This window comes from Procambarus clarkii, chromosome 3 (genome assembly GCF_040958095.1).
Source record: "Procambarus clarkii isolate CNS0578487 chromosome 3, FALCON_Pclarkii_2.0, whole genome shotgun sequence".
In the NCBI taxonomy this organism is placed as follows: Eukaryota; Metazoa; Arthropoda; class Malacostraca; order Decapoda; family Cambaridae; genus Procambarus; species Procambarus clarkii.
Window position 1 is genome coordinate 16,793,041 of NC_091152.1, and position 26,822 is coordinate 16,819,862.

Genomic DNA, 26,822 nt, shown 5'->3' on the forward strand with positions numbered 1-26,822 from the left:
TTCGTTTAACGACGGTTCCTGTATACTACCCATAAACAGTGAACGTTCAGGGAGCGGCTGCGAGCGTGGGCGTGGGCGTGGGTGTAGGTGAGGGGGTGTGGGCGTGGGGGGTGTAGGTGAGGGGGTGTGGGCGTGGGGTGTAGGTAGGGGGGTTGTCTGTAGACACTTTTGTTTTATTTCGAAATTTCGTCAGTGTTCTTAGCCAGGGTCAAATGAGAGTCCATGTTTTTCCAGCTTTATGTATAAATAATCACTACTCTCATGATGTCAGTAATCTGTCATGATGTCGGTAATCTGTCATGATGTCGGTAATCTGTCATGATGTCGGTAATCTGTCATGATGTCGGTAATCTGTCATGATGTCGGTAATCTGTCATGATGTCGGTAATCTGTCATGATGTCGGTAATCTGTCATGATGTCGGTAATCTGTCATGATGTCGGTAATCTGTCATAGCTGTCATAATCACTACTCATGACTGTGATTGGTGGTGATCTGACGGGATCTTCAAGAAGCTGTCAAGAAAGCTTCCGGAATCAGCCAGGCCAGAGCAGTGAAGCCTTGAGCCTCTTTATGATTAACTCGTCGCCTTGAAAGGGGGTGGAGGGGAGACATCTACTGCTAGATGTTACCTATCGTACGTTACGGCTCGTGACCCTACAGCAGCCAAGCTTTAATTACGTCTAGGGATACGACACAACTGCTGTTCTCAATAGCGAATCACCAGTATAACCCCTTGATAAGTAATGAGCACAAAAATAAAATCTTCCTTAGGACTGAAGAATAGAGACAATATCTTATCTATATATATTAAATAAATCTCAATAGCAAACAGATGATTATATGGTCACAATATATCACATTAAAAATATCACTGTATCTTCCAGACATTAAATTAAAATTATAATATGTATGGCTATGACAGAACAAAAAATGTATAACTTAACTCCACAGATGTTATCTCCCTGGTTCCCGAACAGCTACTGAATAACAAAACGCGGGAATCAACACACATTGCCTTGCCCCGCGAACAATTTGCCAAAGTACAATATTTATTATCTCAACAATGGAGCAATACATTGTGACAAGAGTAATCTTAATCTAACTTAATGAATAATTAATACATATTGATATACAAAAATAAAGTAAGTGTTTCTTTACATAGTAATTAAAATATGCATACAGAAGGAAATAATGGCATGCACACCAGCAACGGACGATCCCACGACAATTTGCCAGATACAGTTCACTCAATTATTATTCACCTCTGTTACCCACTTATGATCACATATAAATCATTAGTTCCCGTGGGAAAACTGATCACACAAAGAAATAAACAATCATTCCCACGATACGTTGGGCCTAACGCCAACACTGTAACATGAATGTACGTTTGCATAGAACATATAAGTATATCAATATACATGCTTGTAATTTACATACAATTATAAATGTACATATTAATATATTTACTTACGTATCTATTAGGAGTACGTAACACTAGACATGATGACTTACGTCTCTCACATGTCCTGCATGTTGTAGGCCATCCAGGCGGAGGTACTATACTAGAGTGGCAGGTTGTAAGTTGTCTTGTAAACGACTTGAAGTCAAATGACATTACTTTCAGTTACGTTCAGGCAAAGGCGCCTGACAGCTGGCTAGACAGCGCTTCGGATTCGTAGTCCTGAAGTTCCGGGTTCGATCCCCGGTGGAGGCGGAAACAAATGGGCAAAATGTTTCTTTCACCTTGATGCCCCTGTTACCTAGCAGTAAAATAGGTACCTGGGAGTTAGTCAGCTGTCACGGGCTGCTTCCTGGGGGTGGAGGCCTGTTCGAGGACAACTATGTGTTGATTTTACAAGTCATAATATTAAGACAGCAGATTATTATACATGAATTGGCCTGAGGGCTGCCATCTGTAGTTGCCTGAACGGGGGTCCAGGAAGCCGGCGGCTTGCCAGGGGTTGCCATAGACACTCGGGGTTGGAGTACCAGCACCGCTCCCGTGCCAGGTAAGTCCACTACGGGCTCACCATAGCCCGTGCTACTTGGAGCTTGTTCCGAGTAGCTGAATCTATAACAACAATAATAATAATCCAACTAGCATTTTGTGAACTAACTACCGAGATAAACAGTGATGAATATGAACAACTGCAAGTTAGACAAAGACACTCCAGAAGCTCGTAGCAACATCTTAAGTGCTTCCGACACTTAACAAGCTTGTTAAGATGTCGTCGTTAAGATGTCGCCTTACTCGTAAAACACAACTGCTCGTTGAGTACGTGTTCTGATGGCTAACGACATGAAAGACTGCACTAAACGAAGTCATTTCCGTTGTAAAAGAAGCCATTAAAGGTGTAACATCGGTTGATGATGATGTAGAATGATTAGTATGGTCTGGAGTTTACTCGGTAGTGGGCAGCAATTGGAGTACCAAACGTCCACTGCTTTTCCTTAGTTTATTATAAAAATATATATATCTTGTACACCGGGCCAGGAGCTAGCTAGAGTGTGTAAGGGAGCGCGTGTAGACGCTCTGATGCCCAGGCTGTCTCTGAAGGTCTGAGGGCTGCAGCAGGCGAACGGCTACATTCAAATCTGCTGACAACGTTGTTGATACCTATTAAATTGTTTAGCTTAGCGCCGGCCATCATAAGAGGGTATTGGGTCACCCCATGTGTATGGCGTCCAACAAACGTAACACACAATCAAACCAACGCCAATCACCAATCATATGTGCAATTCCGTGTGAGATTTCAAGCAGCCCGTCCTCCTAAAGGCTTCCCCAGCGTCAAGAAACCGCCGTACTAATGTGCCCTTAGCCTAACCTGCCAGAGGACCCAAAACGGAAAACGGGACAGTGTGTGTCACTTCCGTCAGCCGCTTTCATTTTCTAGTACGACAATTTTTGGCCTTTTTGTAACGCATACGATCGAAAAGCGACGTTCTATGTAAGAGGACAGGTTGGTCTGGGAGCCTGGTAGTGTGGGGAGGAGCCTGGTAGACTGTGGACGAGCCTGGTAGTGTGTGGACGAGCCTGGTAGTGTGTGGACGAGCCTGGTAGTGTGTGGACGAGCCTGGTAGTGTGTGGACGAGCCTGGTAGTGTGTGGACGAGCCTGGTAGTGTGTGGACGAGCCTGGTAGTGTGTGGACGAGCCTGGTAGTGTGTGGACGAGCCTGGTAGTGTGTGGACGAGCCTGGTAGTGTGTGGACGAGCCTGGTAGTGTGTGGACGAGCCTGGTAGTGTGTGGACGAGCCTGGTAGTGTGTGGACGAGCCCGGTAGAGTGAGGACGAGCCTGGTAGTGTGTGGACGAGCCCTGGTAGAGTGAAGAGGAGCCTGGTAGAGTGGGGAACATACTGAGAATCTCCCATAGCCTAGCCAAACTGCTAACTTCCTTGTGAATTTAATTATGAAAGTCTCTTATCAATTTATCATATACTTTTTACTGAACATAAATTGTTTATAATTGAATCACCTAAATAGTGAAGCTACAAGAATGTAGCAACAACATTATTGAACGACCAAATGTATATAGCCTATTCATAACTTTTTCATTTAACATTCTATATCACTCGTGTTAAATTAGTGTTAACTTTGTGTGGTCAGACGGAGGGGACAGTGGGCGTGGTGACCAACATGAAGATCACTACCAACATTGAACACCGCTACGCTGTGACTCGAGTGTCCACGAGGCTCACCAACCCGAGTGCCACCGCTGCTCCTCAACAGTTCCAGCTGGCGCTCCCACAGACGGCCCTCGTATCCTCCTTCCTCATGTGAGTTACATATTTACTCACACGGGTGTTGTAGGGTGAGACTCATGTGTTTAATACAGGGGGTTGTAAGCTGGGGTTATATATGTGTGTGCTGGTTGTGTATGAGAAGTTTCTTGATATTGATAAAGGCTTGTTTAAAGCCTCATGTTTAATAAGGCTTGATTCAGTCGAAAAAAAGTTCACTGCAGGCTCACCGTAGCCTGTGCTACTTGGAACTTTTTGTTCCAAGGAGCGGATCTTAAGCAACATCTTATGCATGAGTGAGTGTATAGAGACGTCTTCACAAAATATTGACTATTTTATCGGCCCTATGGCTGGACAAACGTATTTCATATATATATATATATATATATATATATATATATATATATATATATATATATATATATATATATATATATATAATATATATATATATATATATATATATATATATATATATATATATATATATATATAATATAATATAATATATATGTATGTATGTGTGTATATCACGAAAATAAACGTGATTAAAAATGTGACAGTGTCAGACCACGGAGGAAAATTGAAACAAGAATTTCCTTAAGTACTTTCGTATATTAATACATCTTCAGAAGGAGACAGATGTGGTCTGACACTGTCATATGTATGTATATATGTATATATGTATGTTGTAGGGAGGTGTCTGGCGCCAACTACACGGGCATCATCAGGAAGAAGGCGGCATCCAGGCGGATCTACGAGATGGCCAAGATGAGAGGCAAGACCACGGGACTGGTGGAGCAAATGTAAGTATTTTGGTCCAGACAATCTTGACCAAATGTTCCTCTAACATGGACAATATTGCTTCAGATTCTCTCTCTAAAGTTTCCAGCTCAAGAACAATTGGTAAATAACTTCCTATTTTAGATATAATCTCACCCTTGGGAACACCTTCGAAATATATTTCAAAATTTGTTTCACTCGAAATAATAATAGAAAATAATTTACGTTTTGTAAAGTGAGAGATGACGATGTTCTTGACAGGTTAAATGGTTTATAAATAAAATTACTTTGTAAGAAATTACAAACTTTTTTTTTTGAGGGGGGGGGTGAAAATTACCTATGGCAACTTTGCCTCAATAGAGAAAATCACTTAACACTTAACTCGGTCCTGGTCACCCATCCAGTTAGTTCACAGAGGGTGTGTGAGGGTAATACCTAGCTCTTGGTCCCTGCCTTATACATCAGCCTTTCTAACTCGGGTCAGGAACGAGGGTTTCTCTAATTAGAGGTCAAACCTGACCCTACTTGGGTCAGTAGTCCTTCAAGGTCAAACATAAGGGCGCTCTCTGGGATTTTGACACGTCATTTTCGTCCCACATTCTCTGGATTCCTAGGTGGGGCGCCTGACAGCTGGGTGGACAGCGCTTCGAATTCGTGGTCCTGAGATTCCGGGTTCGATTCCCGGTGGAGGCGGAAAGCAATGGGCAAAAAGTTTCTTTTATCCTTATGTGTCTGTTACCTAGCAGTAAATAGGTACCTGGGAGTTAGACAGCTGCTACGGGCTGTTTCCTGAGGGTGTGTAACAAAAAGGAGGCCTGGTCGGGGACCGGGCCGCGGGGACGCTAAACCCCGAAATCATCTCAAGATAACCTCATCTAACTTGACAATAATGTCCTTGGGAATAACTTGTCCATGTGAATAATGTCCAATTTGGACATCAAAGATACCTAATCACTCACAATTTTGGACATAAACTTCATTTGAAGATTCACCCAAATCTTCGTTCTTCTTTACTGAACCTTTGAGCCCGTTAATGACGTCTATAACCACACCACAAGTCTCTCGTCGTAGACAGCAGCTCATTAGCGGTGAGTTTGTTAGTAGTTAGCCAAAGATGGACTTTATATAGCTCACTGTCATACAGAATAAGAGGGTTAGGACCGGACAAAATTAACGTTGTGTCATCAGCCTACAGACTCGAGGTGTTGGAACGCATTTAGAAGGTCACTGAAGGTCACAGAGAGAGAAGAGAGGGCCAAGTATACTGCCCTGTGGAACACCAACGTTAGTGGGGTTTGGGCGGGAGAATTTGAATCGTCCACAGAGGCATACTGGAGCCTGTCACTGAGGTTGGGCTGGAAGTATTGGAGAAAGTGACCTCTGATTTCGTGGTGTTGCAGTTTAAGGAGATTATTGTGGTTAGCGGTGTCTAAAGCCTTATGAAGGTCTACAGGGGGGAGGTATTTGTTACCTGACCTGACCCCCGAAACGCTACGCGTACTAGTGGCTGTACAAGAATGTAACAACTCTTGTATATATCTCAAAAAAAAAAAAAAAAAAAAAAAAAAAAGAGTTGCACGTATCCAGTTAATCACACTAATACATCATTGGTGTTTTTTGGGGGGTCTGAAGCCTCATTGGCGGGGGCTAAGCTTTGCTAGTATAGATGATTATAGATTAACTTTTAAAATATTTTCGACAAGATAGGCAGGATTGATATTGATCTGATATTGACACCCGTGACATCACCACTTTTATGTGGATGGAATTACTCTTGCTTTTTTAGAATATCAGTAAAGGTTCAGAGTTCAAATGATTTGTTGTAGAGCATTGTAATGGCCGGAGCTAAATATTTAGGGTCTTTTTTTATATAAATTATGGTTGGTATCTCAGCAAAGGTACTTGACTTAGTTGTTAGTGAGAGAGGATTATATCATTGAGATATACAAGAGTTGTTACATTCTTGTACAGCCACTAGTACGCGTAGCGTTTCGGGCAAGTCCTTAATCCTATGGTCCCTGGAATACGATCCCCTGCCGCGAAGAATCGTCGTTTATTGTAGTAAAGACTCAGGACAGCTGCCTGTAAGGTAGTTCTTAACTTATGGCTGCTTGGATTTCATATGCAAGGGAAGTGCCAGGAAGGAATGGATGATAAGAAACTATTGAATTCAGTGTCAGAGGCAGATATCACTCCATCGTCACCGCATTGATTTCTTATTCAACATTTTCTTTGATCATAATATTTGTGAAATAGTGTTTCATGTTTCCTGCATGTTGCCCTTTGACTAAATTTATTTGTATCGTTTGTTTTGGATCTTTTAGTTATCTTAGCTTCTAGATACCTATACTTAGCGTCTAGAGGAGTATCTTCTAGACACCTATACTTAGCGTCTAGAGGAGTATCTTCTAGATACCTATACTTAGCGTCTAGAGGAGTATCTTCTAGACACCTATACTTAGCGTCTAGAGGAGTATCTTCTAGACACCTATACTTAGCGTCTAGAGGAGTATCTTCTAGACACCTATTTGGAAATGGTCCCTGACCTATACTTCTCTTAATCATGCTTTTTGTTGATAGGTTTAAGTGTACCTTTAGTAAGCCACTGATTGTTTAATCTTTTGGCTGTGGCTTGAGTTAATATTGGACAGTGGGTATTATAGAGGCTCAGAGTTTTGTGAAGATGTTTGCACCGTAACGTTGATGTTCACTACATTACCGAGTTCAGTCTCCCAGTTGATTTTAGCAGCAACAGCAGCAGCAGAAACAGCAATAAAGTTGCTTACAGAACCTTCATTTTGCAGCCCAAGACTTATCTTCTTTGAATCTAAAGGTGGTGTATTAATGTCGGTTAGAAGAAATGTTGGGTAACAATGGTCTGTGGTCCCGCCATTGGTAATGGTCCCACCATTGGTAATGGTCCCACCATTGGTAATGGTCCCACCATTGGTAATGGTCCCACCATTGGTTATCCCTGAAGTGGAGAGATTGTTTGTCCAGATGTGGTCAAGAGTAGCAGCAGTCGTGTCAATAATTCTTGCAGGTTTGATATGAACAAGTTCCAATTCACACAGCTGAGGAAACTAGCAACTTGAGGGCTGACAGAGATCAGTAATAAAATCACCAGATAGTATTAGTAGATTTTTGTTAACTTTGTTGTTTAATATCACATTTTCAAGGTTAGTTAAATTCAGTTTAGTTACACATGTGTTAGGAATTCTGTACAATGCTCCCACAGTCAGTCTCAGCGCCCTTGGCTTTGAACCGAGCACAGATAAACTCGTCCCAGTAATTTCTAGTTCTGATTACACTGATGCATGATAGGTCTAAATTGTAGTATACTGGATCCACGTCCCTGGCTTGGCTTACAGTCGTGGAGTACAGAGCTGTTGCTATGGTAAACACAGTTGTGTTCTGTAACCGTGTTTCACAGAGTATAACACAGCAAAATTGATTACAACTCTTTGAATTAAGGCACTACTAAGATTATCATCATCGTGTGTGCTATAGAGATGTTACATTTAAGGTTATAAGAGATGTAGTGTTGTCACTTGTTAAGCCATTGTTTGCGTCGTGGCTAGAAGATATATATACTAAATGTGTCTATGACTCGTGACAAAGTGACTGTGGTTGGTGTCAACTGTAATGGCTGGCACCACATAACCCACAAATCCACGTAACAAAACATATTATCCACATACAAGCATGTGGATAATATGTATTATCCCTCCTTTTCGTTACTCATCCCCCAAGAAGCAGCCCGTAGCAGCTGTCTAACTCCCAGGTTCCTATTTACTGCTAGGTGAACAGGGGGCATCAGGATGAAAGAAACTTTTTGCCCATTTGTCTCCACCTCCACCGGGGATCGAACCCGGAACCTCGGAACTACGAATCCGAAGCGCTGTCCACCCGGCTGTCAGGCGCCCTATAGCCAACGCTATTCTCGTAACTCAACTCGGCATTAAGAACTTCCATCTGAAACTTCTGTGTTGCAGATAAAAGCAAATACAACATCTGCTCCTTATTTGACCCGATTTTATGAAGAATGTTTTAAAGACATTACTTCACTTGACAGCTAATTTGCATACCTCATAAGACATATGATTAACCTTATAGTTTCTCATTTGGGTGCCGAGAGCCTGTTAGGCTTATAATGGTCCCCCCCCCCCCCCACACACACACTCTAGGACAGTTAATGACCTCCCACAGGATGGAAATGTTGCCTAATCCTGTGTATCTATTGACGGCTAGATGAACAGATGCATTTGGCGAAAAGAAAAAGGTTGCCCAAACGGTTCTATCCTCCCGCTGGGCTTGAACTCAGGGGGGGGGGGCCTCGGTTGTGAGCCTACGACGCACACTATTATAAAACCCAATTTTCTGCTTAGTAATTATGGCCTAATGGTTGAAGGTAATTATGTGGTGAGTGTTCTAAGTCGCCCCGTGTATGAGGAGCTGTGAGTGGCTGATGCGGGGAGGACTTAACGTGATTGTCACGGCAGTGCCAAGTGTCATGGCAGTGCCAAGTGTCATGGCAGTGCCAAGTGCCATGACAGTGCCAAATGTCATGGCAGTGCCAAGTGTGTTATGAGCTCAGTGCCTCCTTACAAACGGCGACTCAGATTTTAAGGATTATTAAGTGTCTCTCTACTAAGAGGAATTTAAATTGTCAAATATTATTTATTATTAATAAATAAGCAGTTCAGAGTGATGTATGGTATAAATTATTGTGATTTATATTGAGCATGAAGATAATGACGGAACATGTATTGTTTTTTTTAATTTTTATTTGTTCGTATTAATGAATTTAATTGTTTCCTTGTTACAACTATTAAATAAGGCTTCCACCTAACTTTGTGTTGCTGTGACGTGTGTGTGTGTACTTAGTTGTGCTTGCGGGGGTTGAGCTCTGGCTCTTTGGTCCCGCCTCTCAACCGTCAATCAACAGGTGTACAGGTTCCTGAGCCTATTGGGTTCTATCATATCTACACTTGAAACTGTGTATGGAGTCAGCCTCCACCACATCACTTCCTAATGCATTCCATTTGTTAACTACTCTGACACTGAAACAATTCTTTCTAACGTCTCTGTGGCTCATTTGGGTACTCGGTTTCCACCTGTGTCCCCTTGTTCGTGTGCCCCTTGTGTTAAATAGCCTGTCTTTATCTACCTTATGAATTCCTCTGAGAATATTGTATGTGGTGATCATGTCCCCTCTAACTCTTCGGTCTCCCAATGACGTGAGGTTTAATTCTCGTAGTCTCTCCTCGTAGCTCATACCCCTCAGTTTGGGTACTAGTCTGGTGGCAAACCTTTGAACATTTTCCAGTTTAGTCTTATGCTTGACTAGATATGGACTCCATGCTGGGGCTGCATACTCTAGGATTGGTCTGACATATGTGGTATATAATGTTCTGAAAGATTCCTTACACAAGTTTCTAAAGGCCGTTCTTATGTTAGCCAACCTGGCATATGCTGCTGCTGTTATCCTCTTGATATGAACATCAGGGGACAGGTCTGGCGTGATATCAACCCCGAGGTCTTTCTCTCTCTCTGACTCTTGAAGTATTTCATCTCCCAAATGGTACCTTGTATCTGGTCTCCTGCTTCCAACTGGAGCAGGAGAATAGGCAACCTGGTTATGACTTTGTGAAAGCAATGAAAGCAAATAGTAAAATATATTGATAACAGAAAATGGCAAACAATAGCCATACATAATTTTAATATATTGCCACACACACACACACACACACACACACACACACACACACACACACACACACACACACACACACACACACACACAGTGTGTTCGCCTATTTGTGCTTGCGGGGGGTTGAGCTTTGGCTCTTTGGTCCCGCCTCTCAACCGTCAATCAACAGGTATACAGGTTCCTGAGCCTATTGGGCTCTATCATATCTACACTTGAAACTGTGTATGGAGTCTCCACCACATCACTGCATAATGCATTCCACCTGTTAACTACTCTAACTACTTTGCCAAGAAAATGCTGGACGTATCCATAAACGGACAATAGTTCGCCTGGAAGGCTAACATCTCTTTCCTTGAGATCTTCGACAGCTTCAGCCAGTGAAACTGGCTTGAATCTTGTCAGAAATTTGGTGATGAAGTTGGCTGTGTTTCAGTGTCGTACTGGCCCTCAAGGGTTGCAATATATTAAAATTATATATATGGCTATTGTTTGCCATTTTCTGTTATCAATATATTTTTTCTATTTGCTTTCATTGCTTTCACACTCGACAAATGAATGTGTGGAGTGTTTCCCTGACCAACCTGGCCTCGTCCACCTGATAGACTTTTCTATCTACCACTATGAGGTGTCATATTGTCCAGGCCCCATGGACGTGTATGCTGAAACTGTATTTAAACTATATTCTTTGTCACCTTTTCTCGTAAGTTAGTTTAGGTCATTTATTATGCACCCCATACCCATCTTGTGGGCGGTAGTGGAAAGGGTTACAGAGGCACATAATGGGCTCAGGGACTGAACCCCACAATTCATTTAGCTAAGAAAGCTACAATCTTGATGAGCTAGTTACAAAATTCAGTATAAGTCATCACATCAACAATGGGTTCGAGATCGACCTCAAGTACAGGTTCTAAATTAAGCAACTGACATATGTGGAGAGCTAGTGTCACAATTGATATGTTTGTCCTGCACACCGCCCCCCATCCAGTGGGCAGCGGTGGATAGGTTACAATCACTCAGTTACTACCTACAGTTAGCAAACTGGGGATATTTGGCTAAAATTTCTGGTAGCAGATCATTTTGAATGAAATATTGACACATCGCTGGAACATTGGTTATAGAATTGTCTCTAAATTCACGTATCTTTTCGCACTCCATCACATAGTGACGGAGGGTGTGCGAATAATTTTGTTGACACAGTTTACATTTGGTCAGGTCTACATCAGCAGATAACGAGAATTCCCAGAGATACTTGTAACCGAGTCTAAGCCGAGCAGTAGTAACATCTAGAAGTCTGCTGATTTTATTGGATGATCCATAGATGTGTGGCTCCTCTTGCATGATAGTATGATGATAGATGGAATTACTGGTGTCAATTTCACTTTGCCTCAGATCTACAAGATCTTGTTGAAGTTGAGCAATCTGAGAGCAGCAGTACACCGAGAACTTCACTCCCTGATGAATTAAAATATTTTGAACTGTTTGAAATTTTGAACATCCTCTGTTCAAAAGTCAAACCAAGAAGTGCCTCATTTTATCCTCATAGTTTCCTACCTTGTACAGGCGATGAGTCACAATAACGTGGCTGAAGTATGTTGACCAGACCACACACTAGAAGGTGAAGGGACGACGATGTTTCGGTCCGTCCTGGACCATTCTAAAGTCGATTCTCAATCGACTTGAGAATGGTCCAGGACGGACCGAAACGTCGTCATCCCTTTCTCCTCCTAGTGTGTGGTCTGGTCAACTTCCTACCTTGTACTTCAAATAATAATAATAATAATAATAATTTTTATTTAGGTAAGGTACATACATAAAGAGATTTTACAAAGTTTGTTGGCTTTATAGATAGAGCTAGTACATACAATGCCTAAAGCCACTATTACGCAAAGCGTTTCGGGCAGGAAAAACATTAATGACTACAGCTTAAAACTAATGGGTAAAAAATAAAAGATGTGATGAGTACATATAAAAAATAGAGGTAAAAGAGGGGGGAACATTTTTGAAAAAGCAGCACAAATACAATTACAAATTATTACAGAAAATTACATTCAAACAGCGATGATTTGAAAAACAAAAAACAGACATGGGTTGACAACAGAGGGGTAAGGTGGGTTACATGGAATTTATTAGGTATAGCTTCGTTTTTAACTTAAACTGGTTGAGAGAGGTACAGTCTTTAACATGGTTGGGAAGGTCATTCCACATTCTGGGCCCCTTGATTTGTAGAGCATTTCTGGTTCAAACTCACACTGTATCTTGTACTACCCACTTCCCCCAATATTAGTACTTAAGACCAATTAAGTACTTAACCTTTACCAGTGTAATAACCTACAATGCACTTTTTCAGCTTACCTGATATGCCCCTGAGCCTATTATGTGCCTCTGTAATCCTTTCCACTACCGCCCACAAGATGGGTATGGGGTGCATAATAAATGAACTAAACTAACCTGATATGCTAGATTAAGGTCCTGTCCGAGACGCTATGCGTGTTAGTGGCTTTGCATGGATGTAAAAATACCAATCATATGTAATCTCACTAATCCGTTGTACCTTCTTGTAAATAGAATAATTAATTATTACAAGGAAATGGTCGAGATCACGTATTATATTTTGTTTAGTTTGCCATAAAATATTTACGATTTTCTTTTTGAATTTTTAAACAGAAAACTTGGTTATGGGGAAACTCTTTTATCCAAATTTCAAGCCTACAAGACGAAACCAGAACTTAATAGAAAATTATTTATATCCATTTGTTTTTAAAAAGTGCCCTGCTTTTCATATATGTTACTCTAATCTGAAAATAGAAAGTTCATAATTTATTTTTTTTGCTTACGAATGCATTAAGAAGTATAATAGAATACCAGTAATATGTAGTACAAGTTCTTACAAGATACAATCCCCCGTGGCGCAGTGGTAAGACATTCGCCTGGCGCTTCGCGAATGCTTTGACCTGGGTTCTTATCCTGGCCGGGGGAGGATTGACTGGGCGCCAATCCTTAACTGTAGCCTCTGTTCACCCAGCAGTAAAATGGGTACCTGGTTGTTAATTAAACGATTTGGCGGGTCGTATTCCAGGGGAAACTTAGGATTAAGGACCTGCCCGAAACACTATGCTTACTGGTGGCTGTGCGAGAATGTAACAACTCTTCTATATATATAAAATAGTATAATAGCACCACCGTGGGCGTTGAGATGTGAGATGTCCAATGAACAAATCCACAAGGGCCGTGACGAGGATTCGAACCTACGTCCGAGAACATCCCAGACGTAGGTTCGAATCCTCGTCACGGCCCTTGTATTCACCTAGTTGTGTTTTGCTCTTTCGGCCTGCCTCTCAACTGTCAACTGTTTCTACTACTACCATTTCCCCCCCCCCCCCAGGAAGCAGCCCATGACAGCTGACTAACTCCCAGGTACCTATTTACTGCTAAGTAACAGGGGCATAGGGTGAAAGAAACTCTGCCCTCTGGTCGAGGACCGGGCCGCGGGGACACTAAAGCCCCAAAATCATCTCAAGATAACCTCAAGAAGGATGTGGGTCAGGGAGAGAGGTTATAATAATAATAATAATAATTTTTATTTGCAAGAAGGTATAATAATGGGTTGGCGAGATTACATAAGACTGGTATTTTGACACATGCAAAGCCACCAACACGCATATATGGCCACTGCTTCGCAAGCGGGGATGTTTCTGATGGGGGAGAAAGAAACAATTGCGCAGCGCGTCCCGCGGCGTTGCGCGGGCAGTTTGGGGCCATATAAATACTGGGGTAAAGAGGGGCTCTGCCACGGGAGACATCTCCTGTCACGCAGGGTGCAGTCGCACCTCCATAGATCTCCAGTATCAGCTCTTGATACTGGTAATGGCTCAAAAGGGCCGCCACTTACGGGCTATTCATGCCCGTGCCACCTTTTAGGTGGCTTAATCTTTATCAATCAGGGGCTCTGCCCTCACTTCGCCTGCCCTCGCAAATCCCACCCACCTCCCCTTTGCAAGCGGCTGTCTTTGTTTTCCCGTCATGCTTTGACCCAGTTGTCTCTCCTTGTCTCGGGCAGAAGGTTGTGGTGAAGGCGTTTGGGAGATGTTGGTAGTTATCATGAGAAAGCACTTGAGCCATTAAGACTATAGAAACCTTGGGAGAGATATTCCTGTGGCACCTCTGGGTGCCACAGGAAAAAACACACTTAATATAAAAGTATTCAGGATATTGCTTTTTGTTTTTCCTGGAATGTGTTTAAATTTAATTTGTGCCTGGTTTGTGTGTGTGTGTGTGTGTGTGTGTGTGTGTGTGTGTGTGTGTGTGTGTGTTACTGGAGTGACCTGCTTTGTCACACTACAGGGATGATGGTGTTCAGAAGTTTGTGTCCAGTGTCAATGTGGCAGCCTATGGCGCGGTGACTCTTCATATCACCTATGAAGAACTTGTACAGCGCGTCAACGGCAATTACCTGTACTCCGTCCTTGTACACCCAGGCTATGTGAGTACATCTACTCTCTCTCTCTTCAGGTTACTAAGGTTATATTGAGCTCTGTGTTGAAGCTAGGATATGGCACGTTGTCATATCCTATTCGACAGGTTATGGCTCGTTGTCATATCCTATTCGACAGGTTATGGCTCGTTGTCATATCCTATTCGACAGGTTGTGGCTCGTTGTCATATCCTATTCGACAGGTTGTGGCTCGTTGTCATATCCTATTCGACAGGTTATGGCTCGTTGTCATATCCTATTCGACAGGTTATGGCTCGTTGTCATATCCTATTCGACAGGTTATGGCTCGTTGTCATATCCTATTCGACAGGTTATGGCTCGTTGTCATATCCTATTCGACAGGTTATGGCTCGTTGTCATATCCTATTCGACAGGTTGTGGCTCGTTGTCATATCCTATTCGACAGGTTGTGGCTCGTTGTCATATCCTATTCGACAGGTTGTGGCTCGTTGTCATATCCTATTCGACAGGTTATGGCTCGTTGTCATATCCTATTCGACAGGTTGTGGCTCGTTGTCATATCCTATTCGACAGGTTATGGCTCGTTGTCATATCCTATTCGACAGGTTATGGCTCGTTGTCATATCCTATTCGACAGGTTATGGCTCGTTGTCATATCCTATTCGACAGGTTATGGCTCGTTGTCATATCCTATTCGACAGGTTGTGGCTCGTTGTCATATCCTATTCGACAGGTTGTGGCACGTTGTCATATCCTATTCGACAGGTTATGGCTCGTTGTCATATCCTATTCGACAGGTTATGGCTCGTTGTCATATCCTATTCGACAGGTTATGGCTCGTTGTCATATCCTATTCGACAGGTTATGGCTCGTTGTCATATCCTATTCGACAGGTTATGGCTCGTTGTCATATCCTATTCGACAGGTTATGGCACAGTGCCATATCCTATTTCACAGGTTATGACACGATGGAGACTATCAGTAAAAGTGCAATTTGTCACGTCAAAAAAAAAAATATTAGCATGCTTAAAAAAAAAAAATTTACAGCGTTCATCTTAAATCATTACTAAACAGTTTTGTTGAATTTTCACATATGTGAACATTAAGATTTTAAGTGCCTATAACGATGAATTAATTGATTAATACAATAATTAATGTAATCTAGGAAATGTAATAGTTTTAGGAAACTAGAATTTTTTTTAGAAAAGCGTAAAGTTCAGTTGAACTTTCTACAACTGAACAATGGTTAATACCTACTCATTATGGCGTAATTTTCAGAGAATTCCGGTGGTAGAGATTGATGTCCACATAATGGAAAGAGAAGAGATTGTTGATTATAGGATTCTGGAACTGCCGGGCCAAGAAATGTTATCCCACAATCCTGGAACACGCGGTAAATATGATCTCTGGTTGACTGTAATAGGCTTTTGTTTATAGCGAAAGAGAACCTTGATTAACATAATTTCGATTGTGTATTTTGTTTTCCCAGATGTTTACTGAGAAACAATAAAAAGCTTATTGTTTCTCAGCCATTACTTATATCTGTTGTTTTGAAGCCTGTGTTTCTGCAATGTTTTAATCTCGGCTTTTGCCTCTTCTATTCTTCTTTTTGTACTTCTGTCTGATGTTTACTGTATTGTTTCCCAGCCTGTACCTTTGTCTATTATTTCCCAGGGTTTGTTTCTGTTTATTGTCACCCAACCTTTACCTGCTAACGTGTGTGGCAGAGTGAGTGTAGAATTATTATTTTGACTATTGGCATCAGAGGTCAGTTAATGGCAGACGCGTTCTGGAACAGTTTTAAGCGTAATTGTTCCTGGAACTCAAGTGGGATGACGCCATTGTTAGCTTTGGGAAGTGATTCACGTCCATGTCCCCTAAAAGTCAATTTTGGGAAGTGATTCACGTCCATGTCCCCTAAAACTCCATTTTGGGAAGTAATTCACGTCCATGTCCCCTAAAACTCCATTTTGGGAAGCTTTGCACGTCCATGTCCCCTAAAACTCCATTTTGGGAGACTTGTGTATCATCTACACACGTGGCCGCAGTTTGGAATAACTGAATACATAAATGAGAGTGTGGAATGTAGCCTGAAACTAATGTATTTTGTTGAGACAGTGCAGGGAGGCCCTAGGGGTCTAGGGGAGCTGCACCTTCACTACAGCCACGAGGACCCAGAGGGCGGCTCCGGAAGGGGAGTTGATGGCACCTTCACCGTTGCCTACGATGTGACCCATCACTCTGACGGCGGGGAAGTGCAGGTACTGACCTTATCAGCTTGCCGGTTTGTTCATGCATAACAGTTAAAACTTAACAGCTATAACTTAGCGGTTAATTCACCAGGATTATTGCCCTGTATGTCCTCCTAACACAAGCCTAATGTCCTCCTAACTTTACAAGCCTAATAATGTTTTTTAATTTATTTACATATTTGTGTGTGTGTGTGTGTGTGTACTTGTATGAGCTCGCCTATATGTGCTTGCAGGGCGAGCTTTAGCTTTTGGGCCTCGCCTTTTAGTGCTTTCTCCTAATAAATACTTTAATTCCCATCTGACCTTCTGGCTCCTAAGACTGGATGAAATTAACGTCAACTACCGTCCCTTGTAGCTTGTTCCACTTGCTTGCTTCTCTGGCAATGTGCTTTCTTGCGACAGAATGACCCATCTCGGTTTCCAGCCAGTGTGAATGTACTCGCCTAGTTGTGCTTGCGGGGGTTGAGCTCTGGCTCTTTGGTCCCGCCTCTCAACCGTCAATCAACTGATGAACTGATTCCTGAGGCTACTGGGCTCTGTCATATCTACATTTGAAACTGTGTATGGAGTCAGCCTCCACCACATAACTTCCTATTGCATTCCATTTACTAACTACTCTGACACTGAAAAAGTTCTTTCTAATGTCTCTGTGGCTCATTTGGGTACTCGGCTTCCACCTGTGTCCCCTTGTGCGTGTGCCCCTTGTGTTAAATAATCCATCCTTGTCCACCGTCAATTCCTTCATAATTTTGTATGTGATTATCATGTCTCCCCGAGTTCTTCAGTCTTCCAGCGACGTGAGGTGCAGTTCACACAGCCTTTCCTCGTAACTCATGCCTCTTAGTTCTGGGACTAGTCTAGTGGCATACCTCTGAACTTTTTCCAGCTTCGTCTTGTGCTTGACAAGGTACGGGCTCCATGCTGGAGCCGCATACTCCAGGATTGGTCTTACATATGTGGTATACAAGATTCCGAATGATTCCGTTCACAGGTTCCTGAACGCTGTTCTGATGTTAGCCAGCCTCGCATATGCCGCAGACGTTATTCTCTTTATGTGGGCTTCAGGAGACAGGTTTGGTGTGATATCAACTCCTAGATCTTTCTCTCTGTCCGTTTCATGAAGTACTTCATCTCCTATTCTGTATCCTGTGTCTGGCCTCCTATTTCCACCGCCTAGTTTCATCACATCACATTACGTTTACTCGGGTTGAAGTTTAGTAGCTGTTTGTTGGACCATTCATATAGTCTGTCTAGGTCATCTTGTAATCTCATACTGTCTTCCTCCGTCTTAATCCTCCTTAGAATTTTTGCATCATCAGCAAGCATTGAGAGGAACGAGTCTATACCCTGTGGGAGATCATTTACATATATGAGAAACAATATAGGTCCAAGCACTGATCCCTGTGTGACTCTTGCCTAATTTGTGTTGCCTGGTCATAGAATTCAATCGACCCTGTGAGGCAGGACTTGCCATCTCTGAACCCATGTTGATGCTGTGTTACAAAGTTCTTTTACACCAGATGTTCCACTATTTTTTTCACACAATCTTCTCCGTCATCTTGTATGGTATGCAAGTTAGGGACAGTGGCCTGTGGTTCAGTGCCTCCTGTATTCACCAAGTTGTGCTTGCGAGGGTTGAGCTCTGCTCTTTCGGCCCGCCTCTCAACTTTCAATCAACTGTTACTAACTACTTTTTTTTTCACACCCACACACACCCCAGGAAGCAGTCCGTAACAGCTGTCTAATTCCCAGGTACCTACTTACTGCTATGTAACAGGGACATCAGGGTGAAAGAAACTCTGCCCAATTGTTTCTGCTGGCCTCGGGAATCGAACCCTGGTCCACATGACTACGTATCAAGCATGCTGTCCACGCAACCACCGGCCCCACGTGTGTGTGTGTGTGTGTGTGTGTGTGTGTGTGTGTGTGTGTGTGTGTGTGTGTGTGTGTGCAAAAAAAAAATAGTCAATTGATAAACCATATTATTTGTTGATGAAAAACTGAGAGAAAGTTGTGACTAAAACTTAACTATGAAGAAAGGGTTGAAAATGTCTTAAAACTTAATTAATTAAGCAAGTCTTCAATGACAATTGACTGTAATCACCTTGTTTCAGCGCGTCGGCAACTACTTCACACACTACTTCTCCCCCGAGGGGCTGCCCAAACTGGCCACCCACACAGTCTTCCTCATTGATGTCTCCTTCTCCACCCACGACGGCCAGCTGGCAACACTGCAGGAAGCCTTGACATCAGTACTCGAAGGAATGAACGCAACAGACACCTTTGAGGCAAGTTCGAGACTAATATCTCTCTCTCTCTTCTCTCTCTTCTCTCCTCTCTCTCTCTCTCTCCTCTCTCTCCTCTCTCTCTCTCTCTCTCTCTCTCTCTCTCTCTCTCTCTCTCTCTCTCTCTCTCTCTCTCTCTCTCTCTCTCTCTCTCTCTTTTCTCTCCTCTTCTCTTCTCTCTCTCCTCTCTCTTCTCTCCTCTCTCTTCTCTTCTCTCCTCTCTCTTCTCTCCTCTCTCTTCTCTCTTCTCTCCTCTCTCTCTCTCTCTCTCTCTCTCTCTCTCTCTCTCTCTCTCTCTCTCTCTCTATATATATATATATATATATATATATATATATATATATATATATATATATATATATATATATATATATAAAATACACAGAAAACTCCTCACCCCAGAATGATTCGAACCCAGACAGCCAGGACTCCATGAATCTCAGCGTATCCAGTACCATACCAACTACACCATACTGACTATATAAGAAAGGTTGGAAGTCATGAAACTTTTAACCCAACCTCCCGACAGCACTTCGACGAGCCGCCGGCTTCCTGTCCTCGTCGAGGCCACTAGTGTTGTACTAGCCCTATCTATAAATACATCACTCTTTGTAAAATCTCTTGTATGTATGTACCTTACCTAAATAAACATTTGATTTGATTTGTTAGAGGCTCTCGGGTAAGACTTGGAGACACCCGGCTGTGTCCGGGTCTCTCTGCCTTCTCAACTTCCCCATCTCCCGTCTCCACCTTCCTCCCCTTCTGTTCAAACATCCCCCCCTCTCGCCCCCTTTCTTCCCTCCTCTTCCTTTCCTCTTTCCTCCACCTCTATGACCAAGCTCAAGAAATCTCGGGACTTAGCCACCCCTCATTAGGTGAGTACATTAGGTAGGTGAGTACTAGTTATGGGGAGGGAGGTGGGGGTGGGGGGTACTTTTCTGCCCGACCATGCTTTAACAGGACCAATAGGACCGACCCCCAAGTAGCCTATGTCCGTCCTGTACCCCGACTCATTCACCTTGCAAAGTGGGATGAGGCTAACTCCAAGCATTTGTCCTGCAACCTTGGCCAGACAAATACATATTCATTCTTATAGACACTATAGCACTATCTGACTTTACCTGAATTTACTTGAGGGCCGCTAGTGGCCTGGACGAGGACAGGAAGTACCAGTACATGGTGCACATTACACTGCTATCAGTACAAGGTGTACAGTACACATATATCAATTCCTTACACACAGAAATCACAATAGCGTGATATATCAAATGAACAAATCCACAAAGGCCGTGATGAAGGGTTTGAACCTACGCACGGAATGTTCCCAGATGCGCCTTAGTCAACCTTGAGAATTTGTTTATCAATTCTTGTTTGATGATGACTCTCCTTCCTCAGGTGTTGGCCTTCTCCTCAGACGTGGTCAACGTCGGGTCCTTCACGGGCGAGCCGCACCAGGTCAAGACAGCGATCAGGAAGGTCAAGCGGCTGGTGTCTCTCGGGTATTCCAATCTCAATGCTGCTCTTCTCCAGGCCATCAGAACTGCCAATAGCTATGAGGGTCACGCTGTTAAACAGGTGAGTGAGTCACGCAGATTTAACGAGTAAGACATGTTTTTAACATGATGCTGGCTCTCCGTTACAGGAATACAGGTTCTAGAGTGAATGAACTGTAGTTTCTGAATTTAAATTTGTGGACTCTTTGTGTACATGCTTATAAAGACATTTTGTAAAACATTACCACACCCAAAGTGAATTTTGAGTTTAATGTTATCTTCACCTGCAGTGTTCTTTGCTCTTGACTGAGATGAGTATCTTCCCGAGGGGGCCCTTTTGGTACCTTTGTTTGTAAGCCTCGGGCGCATTATACACAGTGCCCTGAGGCTCCCAGTTACTTGCATGCTGCTTGCACTGTTCAAGACGAGCCTTTCATTGCCTTTCCACTGGAGACTTTCGGCGCCGTGGAGAGCGGGGACCCTGCTACATGGGTGACAGCTTCTTCCCCGTATCAACCTACCCTGGCTTTGCGCCCTGGAGAGGCCACTCCAGACCGACAACTAGATCGCAACTCCATAGTCTCCCGAGACTGATGGATGCCTACTACTACTGGTGTGTCCGGGCCGTAGTTTAGAAATGATACTACTTATTGCAACTATTTGGTCAAACGTACCAGCATGTGCTGCTGAACCCCCCAAAAGTTCACGTTTTGTGCTATTAATTGTGTAAAGGGCAAGAAAAAACTAAAAACCAAAGTTAAACATTCTTAGGCTTAGTATAGCACATATATGTACTATATTAAGCCTAGGATAACTAAGACAGATTAGATTGTTTTGTTACATTTCCAATTTCTTAAAATGCCATTTGGGCTAATTCATTAAAAAAAACATGAGCTTGTCGGGGCCCAACAGAACATACACTTGTGACCAGAGAGTTACTGTGTTATATTTGGATGGGCTCTAGTGTCAAATATCTTTTGTGTCTAGGCCGGCCTCTCTGGGATCACTCACGAGGGGGTCCGGTTCTGCCAGCCAGCTGTTATCAAGTTGTGCGCAAGTATGCTGCTCTGACACCTTTGTTAATCGACTTGAGAATGGTCCAGGACGGACCGAAACGTCGTCGTCCCTTATCACTTTCTAGTGTGTGGTCTGGTCAACATACTTCAGCCACGTTATTGTGACTCATCGCCTGCACCTTTGTTAATATGACTATGACTCGTGTCTGGCAGTGCTACGGGGTCATGTAAATAAAATAAATATAAATAAATATGTTTATTCAGGTAAGGTACATACATACAAGTGATGTTACATTAATGGATTGATATATAGATAGAGCTAGTACATACAATGCCTAAAGCCACTATTACGCAATGCGTTTCGGGCAAGAAAAACATTAATATCTAGAACTTAATACTAATTGAGCATAAAGAATAAAAAGTGTTGAAAGCAAATACAAATAAAGATAAAAAAAGGGGGAACATGACTGAAAAAGCAGCACAAATACAATAGGTTGACAAACAGTGTTGATTAAAAAAAAAATAATAATAATAAAATAAAATAACAGACATGGGTTGACAATAAAGGAGTGAGGTGGGTTACAGGGAATTTATTAGGTAGTGTTTAGTTTTTATCTTAAACTGGTTGAGAGAGGTACAGTCTTTAACATGGTTGGGAAGGTCATTCCACATGTCCTCTTGTTACTTGATGAATATTGACCTCCCTGTATTTATTTTGTTGTGAGCATGTCACACAGCTCAGTCTTCTACCTAGGGCCGCCCTCAGTAGGTTGTTGTTGTTGTTGTTAAAGATTTGCTACTTGGAACAAACAGTTCCAAGTAGCACAGGCTATGGTGAGCCCGTAGCCTCAGTAGGTGATATAACGTGGGTCAGCCGAGCTCACCTATTCTGTTTTGCTAATTCCCTTTCCCTTTAGGGAAAAAGCCAATCTTCTCCACCATGGCGCCGATGTGAGTAAGCTCAGATAGCATCCGAGGAATCCTTCCAGGTACTCAAGCACTGAATCCTCCTCTGGTGGGAGGTACCTCCCTCCCAGTACAGTACCTCCCATGGTGGCTGAGGTACTTCACGGCCACGTTGTTTATCCCCCATAGCAATGATCAGTTACCTTGTTAACCTGGGAGTTTCTAATTCCTCTCAAGCAGTCACTTGTTTTGCTTCACCTATGGGTGAAAGCCCATATTACCTTTCTGATGGGCTTTTCCTAGGTTTTGGGAGGATCTCTGCTTTCCAAACTTCCACTGGCTCATAGAGGCAGCCATATCCTGGCACCCGATAAGGATGGGGCCCAGGAGCCCAGTGTGATTAACTGAGGATTGGTAGTACCGGCACTTTAGCTTGGGAAGCTCCAGAGAGGTCCACCAGAAAATAGCGTATTGTTACTTTCAAATCTTGTTTTTTCTTTTGCCAAGCAGAAAATCTGTAAGTACATTGTAGTAGGAGTAGGCATCCATCAGTCTCAGGAGACTATGGAGTTGCGCTCTGGTTGTCGATCTGGAGTGGCCTCTCCAGGGCGCAAAGTCAGGGTAGGTTGATACTAAGAGAGAAGCTGTCACCCATGCAGCTACCTTCTATTGGGGGTAAAGCGACAGTTATCCATGCCTGCTTAACTCTCCTCCTTTTTCAGCAGATGCATGATGGCATTACTAAGGCCAGAGTACAACAGTAGATTACGTATGTTTCCCACCTGATAACTACCTTGCTCTGCCACCGTCCGTCAGATAGTGGTGTTCACGGACGGGCTGGCCACCAGCGGCGTCACGGACCCTGACACCATCAGGAGGAATGTGCGGGAAGCCAACTCTCAACTCCATCCCATATTTGCTTTGGTTTTTGGCAACGATGACATGAAGTAAGTTGTAAACAGTGTGCATTACTTGGCAAAATCAATAAAGGCACGCAAAATAATGAACTTTGCAAATATTTTTCCTGATAAAAATTCATGATTTTGTATAAATTCATAAAAATTTTCTTGATTTTACATAGATTTATAAATGTATATACCATTTAAAATTATTTACAAGTGTTATTGACTAAACATTTCTAATATATATAAAAACTGTGATTGTAAGTGATTACACTCATCTAGTTGTGCTTACGAGGGGTCGAGCTTTGGCTCGTTGGCTCTGCCTCTCGACTGACCTGCCAATTGTATTCCCCTCAGGCTTCTTGATCATATCAGCACAGACAGCACAGGCTTTGCTCACTACGTTCAGCTTGGGCCTCAGCTGGCGAGTGATATCAGGACGTTCTGTCAGCAGTTATCCAAGCCGCTGTTAACACAACTGGATATAAGGTATCCAGAGGCCAGTGTTGATCCTAACACTGTGGCCAAGCCAAGAATCTCCAGCTACTACTCTGGAGGGGAGGTTAGTGATGCCTTGAGTTTGTCTGTTACTTGCTCTACCTGTCACTCACTCTACCAGTACTGGTGGCCATGGTGGGTCACCAGTACTGGTGGCCATGGTGGGTCATAAACTATCTTACAGAAGGAATAGAGAATTATATATGAACATGTTTTACCTGAATTTACCTGAGAGGCCACTAATACTAGTGGCTTCGACGAGGACAGGAAGCTGGCGGCTTGTCAAAGGTCCCCCTATTTGTCCCGATGATTTTTTTTCCAAGCTGTATTTTAGAACCCAGCTGAGTTTTGGCATTTGCCGATGATGCTAAGATACTGTGGAAGACAGGAGACACAGACGATTGTAATGAAATTTAAATTAATCTACTTAAAGTAAGTGCTTGAAGCGTCAAGTGGCAAATGGAATTCACTGTGAATAAATGCCATGTTATGAAATGTGGAATCGGAGAAAATAGACCACACACAGCTTATCAATTATGTGGAAAAGAATTACAGAACTCTTATAAAGAAAGAGACCTGGGGTAGTTTTGGATAGTAAGCTGTCACCAGAGGAACACATAAAGAACATTGTGAGAGGAGCGAATGCGTCGCTTTCCAACTTCAAACTTGCTTTTATAAATAAAAGCAAGTAATTATTATGGATGGTGAAATACTAAAGAAACTGTTCATGACATTTGTGAGACCAAAATTGGAATATGCAGCAGTTGCATGGTGCCCAAATCTCAAGAAGCACATCAATAAACTGGAAAAGGTGCAACGGCATGCTACAAAATGGCTTCCGGAACTGAAAAACAAGAGTTACAAGGAGAGGCTAAATATGCCAAAACTAGAAGATAGAAGAGAGGTGATATGATTACCACTTACAAAATAATAACAGGAATCTCCCAAATTGACAGAGACGAATTCCTGAGACCAGCAACTTCACGAATAAGAGGACACAGATTCAAGCTAAGGAAACAAAGGTGCCGACAAAATATTAGAACATTTTCTTTTGCAAACAGAGTGGTAGATGATTGGAACAGGTGAGAAGGTGGTGGAGGCCACAACCGTCAGTAGTTTCAAAGTGTTATACGACAAAGAGGGCTGGGAAGACAGGACACCACGAGCGTAGCTCTCATCCTGTAACTACACTTAGGTAATTACACTTAGGTAATTACATCCCCCTACCTCCAATGACATGATAAATATGGTCGAGTGCTCAGTGTGGCTGCCAGTGAGCAACGCGGAGCGCAGGTTGTGGTATTACTTATCCGTTACGAAACCTATACATCTTTGACCTTATCATGGCAGCTTACTTTGCATTTATTGAACAGTTTATGAGATGGGACGCCTCACAACCCAAGGTTATTATTGTTATAGAGAACCTCCCAGCCCTTAGGAGCTCATAAACTATTCAATAAAAGTGAACTTTGCTGCCATTATTGAGGGAAGACGTACTGGTTTCGTAAATTTAAATTCAAAATTCAAATTCAAATGTTTATTCAGGTAAAGTACATACATACAAGGTGTGATACAAATATTGTTGGATTTATAGATAGAGCTAGTACATACAATGCCTAAAGCCACTATTACGCAAAGCGTTTTGGGCAGGAAAAACACTAGACTAAAACTTAATACTAATTGAGATTAAAGTATAAATTGTGTTGAGAAAATATAAAATTAAAAGGGGGGAACATGGCAGAAAATAGCAAATATACAATTTGGTCGACAAACAGCATTGTTTAAAATAGCAGACAGTGGGTTGACATTAAGGGGTAAGGTAGGAAATAGATACGTAAATGCCTGATGAATCCTCAAACCACGGCTCTTAAGTTGACCAATCATACCGGTGTGGTAATCTGGCCAGCTATAGTTCACTAATCACCCAATTATATCCAATGGTTTCAATGACACTATGCCGACGTAGTTATTAATTACCATCAAGAGAGCAGGTAATCGGGTGCTATTTTGCACGTTGTCAAACTCGTTACTTTAAATATTGAACAATTTTCCAATGTATTTCTGCTGTCGTTTATGATAATCTAACAAGTATTAAGTTGCGTGAACCAGAACTAAGTATACAGTGACTCTGATCAGTAAGTTGCTCATGTTTCATTGTCATCTACTGAAGCTCTCTGTAAACAAAACAGCAGATACAACATATATATACACACAGAAATCACAATAGCGTGATGCATCAAATGAACAAATCCACAAGGGCTTGTGAATTTGAACTTCTAAGTTCAGTAGAACTTCCGGTTGCAATTCTTTTACCATGTCATAGCTCAGTCGATTAAGGCAGCGTCTGGGATGTCCTCAGAAGTAGGTTCGAATCCTCATCACGGTCCTTGTGGATTTGTTCATATATATATATGTATAAATATACGTATAGGAATCTTTATTTTAGCATATATGAAGCTTGTTTTTGCCCTCTGTAGTTGTTTCTTCATATATTACACAGCCACCACGGGGTATGGAAATGTAAAAGATTCACCTATTACCTTTGCAGGTGGTGTTAGCTGGCTTGCTGTACCCAGGAGCCGCTGAGGTTGAGCCAGTGGTGAATGGCGTGGGGCTGGATGGGCCGTACCAGTTCCAGGTGACCCGCATTGACACCCGTCGACCGTTCCATCCCTCATTAACTAACAACTTTACAGCCAGACTGTGGGCGTACCTCTTTGTGCAGGTGACAGTATCAGTTCCCGCGTTAACTAGTTAAGGTGTTGTGTGAGGGAAAA

The 26,822-nt window shown here is 42.5% G+C and overlaps 1 protein-coding gene across 2 annotated transcripts in view; it reads left to right on the forward strand.

The window, feature by feature from the left end:
- LOC123760877 (inter-alpha-trypsin inhibitor heavy chain H3) overlaps positions 1–26,822 on the forward strand; it is a 199,927-nt gene that overhangs the window by 143,265 nt on the left and 29,840 nt on the right. For both annotated transcript variants that reach the window (XM_069329458.1, XM_069329465.1), the window contains exons 3-12: positions 3,611–3,780; positions 4,440–4,550; positions 14,582–14,720; positions 15,972–16,086; positions 16,812–16,954; positions 19,060–19,233; positions 20,626–20,805; positions 23,462–23,592; positions 23,905–24,109; positions 26,594–26,770. In XM_069329458.1, coding sequence (XP_069185559.1) covers positions 3,611–3,780; positions 4,440–4,550; positions 14,582–14,720; positions 15,972–16,086; positions 16,812–16,954; positions 19,060–19,233; positions 20,626–20,805; positions 23,462–23,592; positions 23,905–24,109; positions 26,594–26,770 — 1,545 coding nt within the window. The remainder of the gene's footprint in view (positions 1–3,610; positions 3,781–4,439; positions 4,551–14,581; positions 14,721–15,971; positions 16,087–16,811; positions 16,955–19,059; positions 19,234–20,625; positions 20,806–23,461; positions 23,593–23,904; positions 24,110–26,593; positions 26,771–26,822) is intronic.